Source organism: Barbus barbus (genome assembly GCF_936440315.1).
Source record: "Barbus barbus genome assembly, chromosome: 35".
In the NCBI taxonomy this organism is placed as follows: Eukaryota; Metazoa; Chordata; class Actinopteri; order Cypriniformes; family Cyprinidae; genus Barbus; species Barbus barbus.
The window spans coordinates 1,556,251-1,567,500 of record NC_136763.1 but is presented as its reverse complement, the minus strand read 5'-3'; the positions used below and the strand labels follow the sequence as shown (position 1 = coordinate 1,567,500).

Here is an 11,250-nt window from a genome sequence, read left to right as displayed (position 1 = left end):
TTCTTATTTTGTAAATGTTTTTTTGTGAGATTTACCCTTTTAGGCATGCACATTTTGACCTGTATGTAAGCAGAAAAAAATAAGGAATTACTAGATAAAGAATACATAGAATATTTGTTTTGTAAAATTATAAAATTTCATATTTAAAAAAAAAAAAAAAAATATATATATATATATATATATATATATATATATATATATATTAAAAAATATATATCTGTTTATAAGTAACCAGAAAAATGTATTAAAGAATTTAGTCTTAATTTAGGCTTAATTTCCTTTATGTAAAATATTATATTTTTTTAATTTTATTTAGAATTTCTGTGGAAATATGACCTTTTTCAGATTTATTGTTGTATATTTGATGTGTTTGTGTGTAACCTGAACTCTTTTCTCTGTCTCCTCTCAGGTGATGATGATGGTGAGTTAATATTGGCTTACGTACCGTGTTCTTGTGTTTGCACACATGATATATGATACTTCTGCAGGGAAACTGATCCCAGAGCAGTGCAGAAGGGCTTTTGTTAAAGCAGACTTTGTTTGTTTCTCACAGGTGAAGTATTTTACAAATGGCTGGAAGGTAGGTGATTATTTACAGTATAAATATGATGAAAACACAGACACATTCATTTACATCATAGTAGTTGTACAAATGATTAATTCTGCTCGTGTTTCATGAATGAGGCCTGATGTGCGTTTCCTCCTGAAACTGAGAGATGTCGTCATTATTTATTTTAAGTCACTCTGAGCGAATCCAGGCGAGATTTATAACTTGAATATGAATCCGTATTTATCCGTATTGTGTCGGTTCTCTGCGCTGTGAAAAATGCAGAATAATAAAACAGATGAGATGAAATATAGATCTCTGTGGTCTAACCCGTTCATTTGTACTCTGCATTGAAAATGCTCAAGGATTGTGGATAATTTGAGTTATTTTGATGTTGATTTGCTAATATAATCAGCCAGGCTGTGGTTAGACTCTGTTCAATACTGATAGTGGAAACAAGAAATTCCTACATTAGAAACTAACATCTATTTATTTATTTTTATATGGATACATTCGACATAAATGTCTACATTTATGTTAAATTTAAATGATCTATTGTGAAGAATTTTTTTAATTATTTATAATAATTAAAAGTAAATTATTTACTTCGTTTAAATGTAGTTTAAACTTACTGTCATAGTACTTTTCATTTATTATTATTGTTACAATTATTATTAATAATAATGTTTTTGTGTATAATGTAATTATTTATTTTGGCGGAAAAGTTTAATGTAGGGAAAATATAATATTTTTATTTCCTGTTTGTTGCCATTCTTATGTATTAAATATGCATATGACTTTTTCTAATGTATAATTATTATACACGGTTTCATGAGCTAATATTTCTCCCCAAAATTAAATATTTATTTAAATACATTTGAAAAATAAAGTATACCTTTATAGTTATTGTATTTTATTTATTATTATTATTATTATTATTATTAATAATATAATAATAATTCTGTGTATATTATTCATTTTAATGGAAAGGGTTCTTGTGGGGGAATTGTTTTGCATATGATTTTAACCTAAACTATTTTTTTCTAATGTATAATTATTATACAGTTTTATGAACTCATATTAAAAAATAAAACTGTACTTAAGAAAAAAAAATATTAATTTTATTATATATATATATATATATATATATAATAAATACATACAGTCACACACATACAAATGCATACACATACATCATGATTAATTGTTAGACAGCACTAAATGAAAACAAAAAAATATTAAAATCCTTATAAAAATACTATAACTATAAACTGTAAGATATAATTAATTTTTTTTAAAGCATTTAAATAAAAAAATTAAAAAAAAAAATTTATTATTATTTTTTTTTTTTTTATTTATACATGCATACATAATAAATATACACCGTACACATACATATATTGTGTAAACAAAAACTTTTATTTTGGATGAGATTAATCGTTTTACAGCACTATTTTCATCATTTAAAAAGCAAATAGTTTGTATTGTATAAAGCTAATTGTTTATTCTTTAGAGAAGTGTTGGTTTAATGTGCTGAGGTCTGTGTGCTGATGCGCTGCAGGTTTGTGTTTGGAGAAGCGTGTTTTCTATCGTCTGATCTCCGGCCTCCACAGCAGCATCAACATCCACCTGTGCGCCGAATACCTGCTGGACGGTAAACACACGAACGAGCCGTTCTGTTATAGTGAGGTGTCTAACGAGTATAGTCGTGTCTAACGAGTGTTTCCTCCAGAGAGCTGGGGGAAGTCGATCTGGGGTCCAAACATGCACGAGTTCAGACAGCGCTTCGACCCGGCCGAGACGAAGGGCGAGGGAACGCGGCGGCTCAAGAACCTGTACTTCCTCTACCTGATCGAGCTGCGGGCGCTTTCTAAAGTGGCTCCGTACTTCGAGCGCTCCTTCATCAACCTGTACACCGGAAACTCTCAGGAGGACTCCACCACCAAAGAGCTGCTGCTGCAGGTCCTCAACGAGACCAAGTGAGAGTCGGAGGAATATTCACCGTTTCATCCGGATTTCTTACTAGTCAATATATTTATAATTTAATGTATTTATTACGTATGTATACGACATTAACTAAAACTACATTTTAAACTAATGTATAACTATCATACACAGTTTTATGATCTCATATTTTCACCCAAGATAAAATAAAAAATATAAAAAATGTATTTATTAAATAATAATAATAATAAAAAATACTCAAGAAAAATGTATTTATCTAAACAATCTTTAAGAAAACATTAAATACTCAAGAACATATTTATAAAAAAAATATTGATTTATTTAATTGATTTATTTATTTATTAAATACTTTTTGTTTTTTATTAGAAAAAAAATTCTTACTGATATAGACTTATATTATTTGTCAGTAATCTGTATGTTTCATGAGAATGAAATGAGAAGTGAATATATTTAATTTGATGTAGTTATTTTTTTCTTTCTTTTTTCATAATTCTTATTTATTACACTGACATTATGGCATTAGCTTAAACAATTTGAAACATTTTTCTAATGTATAATTATTATACACAGGTTATTTTCCCCCAGAATAAAGAAAAAATATAAACACATTTAAAATGTTATTTATTTATTTAAATGCGTTTTTTTTAAAAATGAATCCAGGAAAAAAAATCTTAAAATGCTAGTATATGTTATAAATATTAGTATAGATAGGGGGAATGATCTTGCAATATTTGCACTTTGATACATTTATCTGAATAGTGTGACGATTAATGAACTACATGATTTCTTTTATGCATATTCATATAATGTGCTTACAGTCTTGACTGATTGAGAACAGGTTAATGGGTGTTATTTGTGTTTGTGCAGAGCGTTCCCTATGCACTTTGACGAGAGCTCCATGTTTGCGGGACATAAAATAGAGTCAAAGACCCTGAAGGTGAGGTGATGCATTCTGGGCCGCTTTACAGAACAGAAACCCTCATCTGAGGAGCGGGGGGTAGTTTCTGTATGATTAACTCCGTCTAAACTTTATTTTATGACAGTGATCATCTGCAGGTGCCTGGTTTTACGGTTATACTTTTTGCATATTGACCATTGATTTGCATGCACGCTCATTTGCATTTCATATTTCAAAAGAAGCCTTTTAAACTTCTAAACTCAATGACATTAAAAAATGTGCACACATTTGCAATGCTTCAATCATTTGTTCATGACACATACCTCAGCAAATAGCTTTAATTGTGTTTTTAACTAGAAGCTGGTGAATTAAAGCATGAACATCCCATTATACTTCTGTAATGCTGGGTTTTTGCAGATCTTAAAAAGTCGTAATTCATCCTTCCACAAATTAAGGCCTTAAAAAGGTGCAAAAAGTCTTATATTCATAAACTCATGGCATTAAATGTTGCATGCACTGCAAAAAAGAAAAGAAAAGAAAGAACATCATTCTCAGTATTTTTGTCTTGTGTTCCAGAACAAATATCTGAACATCCTGAAATCAAGAGACATTTACTGGAGATGCAAAACGAACATATGAAGTCTTGATTTTTGAGAAATTGAACAAAATGATTGAGTTTATGATTAAAGCAAGGACAAATATCTGGCTGTGGGGGATGAAAACTTGTTTGCCTTTGATTTAAGATGATTTTTATGAACCCTTCAGCAGATATTTGTTCATGTTTCATTCATGAACTCACTTCATTCTGATCAGTTTCTCATAAAATAAAACATCTTATCCTCTTACATTTTGTTTCTCTGGTAAATGTGTCTTGATTTAATAATCTTTATACATTTGAGCTGGAAAACAAGACAAAAATACTGAGGAAAAACATGTATGCAGTGTGATCAGAAAGTACAGTAAAATATATTTCTAGTGATTTGGAGCAGAAATATTAAGCCTTAATCTATTTCTTTTGTAAAATGCATTAGAAAGGATTGTAAATCAGTTGAAAGTTGTATTTTCAGTCTCTGAAGTGTTGCTAAAACAAGACATTTATGGTACATTTCGAGAAAATAGTGATGTATTGTGTTCCATTTATACCTTTAAATTTCTTTATTTGGTCTTAAATGTACCTTCATTAAACCTGCAGAGTGTGTGAGATTTCAGAAAAACACCAAATATAACCCTGCAGCACAAAAGCAGTCATCAGTAACAGGTATATTTGTAGCAATAGACAACAATACATTGTAAAGATCAAAATTATACATTTTGCCAAAAATCATTAGGATATTAAGTAAAAATCATGTTCCATGGAGATATTTAGTACATTTCCTACTGTAAATATATCAAAACTTCATTTTTGATTAGTAATATGCATTAAGAACTTCATTTGAACAACTTTAAAGGAGATTTTCTCAATATTCAGATTTTTTTGCTCCCTCAGATTCCAGATTTTCAAATAGTTGTATCTCAGACAAATATTGTCCTATCATAACAAACCATACATCAATGGAAATATTATTTATTCAGCTTTCAGATGATGCATAAATCTCAATTTCAGAAAAATTGACCCTTATGACTGGTTTTGTGCTCCAGGGTCACATATATACAGTGAAATAAATGTGAAGAATGTTTATATGACAAAAGGGCAATTTGATGAAAGATTATAAAACTTTTTTTTTTCTTTAAAACAGCATAAATGTTGATTTGGTGTCATCTTTAACCACCTTGTCTTTGTTCAGGAGGAGTTCAGGCTCCATTTCAAGAACATCTCTCGTATCATGGACTGCGTCGGCTGCAGTAAATGTCGGCTCTGGGGAACGTTACAGGTAAAATAACTACTCTTTATCTGAAATTGAAGCGTTTTGATGTGAGATGAGAATGAACCGCTGCTGTCCCGTCAGACTCAGGGTCTGGGAACGGCTCTCAGGATCCTGTTCTCGGAGAAAGAGATCAAGGACCTTCCAGAAAACAGTCCGTCTAAAGGCTTCCAGCTCACGCGGCAGGAGATCGTGGCTCTGCTCAACGGATTCGCCAGGTCAGAGTTACTGCATCATGATGGGCCGCTGCGAACACAGATTATTACACGCACATTCACAATAACACTAGGAATGTGAATTAGCTCAGGAAATGAAGCGCAACAGCTGGTTATTGATATAAAAACTTATTTATTTTCTCCATAAGGGAATTGATTTTTAAAGATAACTTATAAACTGTTAAAGACAGATGTACTGTGAGCTCTGAGGTTGCTAATTGACATTATTTCAACTTATGTTTAACTAAATTTGTGGTGAAATACTACATTACCCATGATGCTTAACAGAAAATTCCACCAATCAGAGTTGTGGCATGTAAAATGTGCCAAAAGAGCTCCGCCCACTCCCATTAAACACTGCAAATGACATTATATAGATCTTTTTTTATTTTATTTGTATAAATGAATTAAAAAAGAAAAAAATTAACAAATATAATAAAAAAATTATATACTCTTTTTGTACTTTTTTTTTTTTTTTTTAAATATTGAAGTTTATAAATAAAAGTTAATAAAGTCATTAATAGACACTCTGCAGGACTGTTAAAATGATCTGCAAGAAATCTTTTATGCATTCATATGGGTTTATTTTTACCTATAGGAGTATATATACATGTAGGAATAAGAATAATTATAAAAAATATAATTATAAAAGTAATTAGTAATATTAATATGAAAATAAATAAATAAATTTTATTAAATAAAAGATTGTGTGTGTGTGTATATATATATATATATATATATATATATATATATATATATATATATATGTGTGTTTGTATGCATATTTTTCAGTAATATAATATAACTTAATATATATTGTTTTTAGGGGTGGCACGGTACACAGATGTCACGGTTCGGTACGTACCTCGGTTCGGGGGTCACGGTTCGATACAATTTCGGTACAACAGGGAAAAAAAAGACATCTACTTTGCTCAGTTTCTTTTATTTTGATGTGAAAATGCTAAATATTATTACATGTTATATATATAAAATCTGTTTTGTTTTCATTGTGAGTGTACACAAATAAAAGCAGACCTTTAACTACAAGCAACAGCACAAATAAAAATACAATAGAGTAAAGATACAAATAAAATAATCAGTGATTTTCAGGGGTTTTTTTAGGTACAGAAATTGAAGTACGATTAAAGTAATCAAAGGTAAAACAGCATTGCATATTTGACTGTATAAATTAAAGATTACTCTTTATTAAAGTTACAAAAGCGATTCAATCAAGAGCAGTGAGTGATTTCTTTGTTGTTGCTGTTTATTTAATATTAACTGTCACTTTAAGAGAAAGCACTGATACTGTACGCCCAGCCGGCTATGTCTGCTATAGGATACTTACCAAGACGGGCATTTTGACAGAATTTTGTGTGAATTTATCCATTAAAACACAATACTTCAGAGAGAGCTTCATATTTGCGCGCGTTCTGAGGCGCAGGTTTGTGCGCTTCTGATGAGCGCACGCACAAATCTTCTCACTGCGCGCGCGAGCTCGCGTCCTCTGGCTCTTAAATATTTCAGCTGGCAAAGCTTACATGACTTTAGTCTAAACACCGATATCAACGTGTGCTGTTCAGGTCTCACCTGTGCGCGCGCTATCAGCACCCGGGTGATGACAGAATAAATGCTCATATTCCAGCATACGCACTCGCATTGAACAAGAGTGAATGATTTGTCCACTTATTTTATTTTTTTTTCTTTCTCATCGCTGTTGTTATAATGTACTGGGAAGCCAGAATGCGCATCCATTAACAGAAACATACATTAGCCGAACCCTATTTGTTTTACGTGTTATTTATAACAAACCACATGCGTTGTCAGAATTCAGTTGAACCGCGGTCCTAGCGCGTGCCGAACCGTGTGTGGAGAACCGTGCGGTTCGGTTTTTTTCCGCGAACCGTGCCACCCCTAATTGTTTTATATATAACTTAAAACAGTTTTGTATTTTTATTTGATTTTTCAATTCAATTGGTTTTTAATAATAAGGGTTTTAATCTTGATTATTCATTCAAAATGCATCATGGGATTGTAGTTCTTTTCCTCATTAAAGCGGTTCACAATCTTGTACCTTCTACCTCATCACATTTTCATTTACTGTTATTCTGCTCATAGCTGGATGTTTTGGTTTATGGCTTATGACACTTATTAAAAATCCCTATTTGAAAAGAGTAAATGTCTCTGTCTCTCTTCAGACTGTCCACGAGTATAAAGGAGCTGCACAACTTCCGGACTCTGCTGAAGGACCAGAGGTAACCGCTCCAGGCGAGCAGGTGGCAGCAGCACTAGACTCAGGGACTGCAGGACCGGATTCCTCTACAGTCACCACATGTCTAACACTTCAGAGTCACACAAACACTGCTCAGACTGACTGTGATCCTTCTCCTCCTCCAGTGGTTTCTCTCAGATTTGACTGCGGTTTGTTTCCTTCCTTCTCTTCGGTTTGTGTGAATGTCTGTTCCTGCTGACTACAGTCATTTCATTATTTTTAATTTGTTAGTAATCAGGTGAACATATCCAGGTCACATTTCACACTAAAAATCACAAGTAATTATATGATTGTATATGTATATGTGGAGAGAGAGAGAAATTTTCATTTTTTTAAGTGAAATATGACCTGTATATATTCTTGACTGATTGACTGCTTTATTTTATATTTTATTTTATTTTGGTGTGTGTGTGTGCCTTTTAAAGGCATTCCTCATTTACAATGAAGACTTTTCTGTTTATAGGACCATGGAAATAAATTTTAAGCTTGAAAGAAGGAAATGTAGCTTATTGTTACACATTTACGCAACAGATAACAAGCAATAATATTCCTCCATTTAGTCCAGATTCATGTTTAATGACAGATTCAATGCAGAAAAGAAAGATGCAGCGTAAAAATAAAACAAAACAAAAATTAGATGGGTGAAAACCATCAAAAACTATCAAAATTATATATGAAAACTATCCAAAAAATATTTGTCAAAAAAAAAAAAAATATATATATATATATGTCTGCTAAATGACTAAATGACTTTTGAAAAAAAAAAAAAAATAATATATATATATATATATATATATATATATATATATATATATATATATATATATATATATATATATATATATATATATATATATATATATATATTCATAAATAAGCCCCCAACAGTGAAATATCACCCACATTTTGTTCCACATCTGGAAAGCTTTAGATGACGTGATATTCTCAGCGCAGGCTTAAAATATCTCATGATTGATCTCATGGGCTGTTTTAGTTTCACAGGTTTTGAAGACAGCTCTGTTTCTATGAATAGCTCCACACACCAGCATGAGAGCTGAATATGCATCTGATCAGTGTTATATTTAGCTGTGAGTGTTTTAGATCAGAGTCCAAACCCACGAGTGATTGCAGCTGAAGCTCAGTTTGGGATCCACTTGATTCATTTTTCTGCCTTTTTCATGATCTGCTAATTCTGGAGGAATAGTTGAGCTAGAGTTGAGATGAAGGGCAGCTATTGGTGTGTGTGTGTGTGTGTGTGTGTGTGTGTGTGTGTGTGTGTGTTGAGCGCTGCATGCTTTCATCAGCGTCTGCCTTAATATTTCTGAATGACAGAATAATACTGTAAATATGGCTTCTCTGCCTCCCTGGGTTCTGATCTCATCGGATCACAGTCGACATCCTCACATCTTCAGGACTCAAAGCAGTGTAATTATCTGCAAAAATGATATGATGTAAATGTATAATGATATGCATTTCCATGTGAATCTGCCTGATGTGATTTGAAGCTCCTCTCTGCCTTTCTGACATGATTTTGAACATTTTCAGGCCGTGATTTAACCATGATCTGTCTTGTGTGTTTGTGTCAGGAATATTTATTTAAACAGAAATAAATATGTCTGGTTGTCTCACAGATTTGTTTTTCGTCCTGTTTTCAGTTTTATGCAAGTTTTATTTTAACAGCAAATCATTTTGTTTTTTGAAAAAAATATAAAGAATAGAAATATATAAACTATAAATAGTTTTTTTTGGTGAACTTTTTTTTTTTTTTTTTTACAATCATTTATTTAAATTCACTTATTTAAATGTATGATTTGTAGTTTTTTATTTTTTTTAAATGTGTATTTATATATTGTTATTTTATTTGTATTTATTTTAGTTCTTGTATTTTCATTTTATTTGTATTTGTTTAATATACATAATATAGGCAAGGCAGTTTATTTATATAGCACATTTCATACACAGTGCTAATTCAAAGTGCTTTACATAAAAGGAAGTAAAATAATTTAAAAAATCACAACTTTTAAAATGATTTAGAAATTGATTTAAAGTTCATTTAAAACGGTTAAGAATAGAAAATGATTATACATAGTGCAGTCAGTTGAGACGTTGAGATGAGTTTTGAGTCTTGATTTAAATGTGGCTAATGTTTTAGCACATCTGATCTCTTCTGGAAGCTGGTTCCAGCTGCGGGCCGCATAATAGCTAAAAGCAGACTCCCCTTGTTTTGTGTGAACCCTTGGTGTTTCTAACTGACTCGATCCTAATGATCTGAGTGGTCTGTTCGGTTTATATTCAGTGAGCATATCAGCAATATATTTAGGTCCTAGGCCATTGAGTGATTTATAAACAATTAAAAATACTTTAAAATCAAATGTAACTGGAAGCCAGTGTAAGGAGCTGAGGACTGGTGTGATATGCTCAGATTTTCTGGTTCTAGTCAGAATCCTGGCAGCAGCGTTCTGGATGAGCTGCAGCTGTCTAATGGTCTTCTTGGGAAGGCCGGTAAGGAGACCATTACAGTAATCCACCCTGCTGGTGATAAAGGCATGAACAAGTTTCAAAACATCTAATTCTTGCAATATTTTTGAGATGATAGTATGCTGATTTAGTTACTGCTTTGACATGACTACTGAAACTAAGGTCTGTCTCCAGAATCACCCCAAGATTTCTGACTTGATGTATAGTTGTTTGACCCCTAGAGTCAAGGTATGCATTCACCTTGAGAACTTCATCTTTGTTTCCAAATGAAATGACTTCGGTTTTCTCCTTGTTTAACTGAAGGAAGTTCTGGCACATCCAACTGTTAATTTCATCAATGCATTGGCAGAGGGAGTCAATGGGGCTAAAGTCATTTGGAGATAAGGCTAGGTAAATCTGGGTATCATCAGCATAGCTGTGATAGGCAATTTGGTTCTTCCTCATTATCTGACTTAGTGGGAGCATATACAAGCTAAACAAGAGCGGTGCAAGAATTGAGCCTTGTGGGACTCCACATGTCATGGCCGTCCACTTAGACTTATGCTCTCCTATAATCACTTCTAAGTATGACCTGAACCATTTGAGTACCATCCCAGAAAGCCCGACCCAGTTTTCCAGTCTCTCTAGAAGTATGTTATGATCGACAGTGTCAAACGCAGCACTAAGATCTAGTAGTACCAGCACTGATATTTTGCCAGAATCAGAATTAAAGAGAATATCATATATTATCTTAATGAGTGCTGTAAATAATAATGTAAAAATATATATATATATGTGTCAGTCAAACGTTTTTGGTAAATATTTTTATTTTGGCTTTTTTTAACACTTATTTTGCAGATTTTTGTCATTCGGCTCTTGTCCTCGTTAGTAAGAAGCATATTAGTCTTATTTTAACAGCAAATAATTTATTTTTGTAGAAGGTGACGAACATCATCCTCATTACAAATGAACAAATGAGAATCACGTGATCAGTGAAATAACATGTGTTTATCTTAAATATATTTAAAGACATCGGC

At 32.0% G+C, this 11,250-nt stretch overlaps 1 protein-coding gene across 1 annotated transcript in view; it reads left to right on the top strand.

The window, feature by feature from the left end:
- Positions 1 to 8,456, top strand: part of LOC306855445 (ERO1-like protein beta) — a 17,348-nt gene extending 8,892 nt beyond the window's left edge. The window contains exons 9-16 of the mRNA XM_079394183.1: positions 410 to 421; positions 554 to 580; positions 2,109 to 2,201; positions 2,280 to 2,526; positions 3,380 to 3,449; positions 5,195 to 5,281; positions 5,357 to 5,490; positions 7,683 to 8,456. Coding sequence (XP_079250309.1) covers positions 410 to 421; positions 554 to 580; positions 2,109 to 2,201; positions 2,280 to 2,526; positions 3,380 to 3,449; positions 5,195 to 5,281; positions 5,357 to 5,490; positions 7,683 to 7,743 — 731 coding nt within the window. The 3' untranslated portion in view covers positions 7,744 to 8,456. The remainder of the gene's footprint in view (positions 1 to 409; positions 422 to 553; positions 581 to 2,108; positions 2,202 to 2,279; positions 2,527 to 3,379; positions 3,450 to 5,194; positions 5,282 to 5,356; positions 5,491 to 7,682) is intronic.
- The last annotated feature ends 2,794 nt before the right edge of the window (positions 8,457 to 11,250 follow it).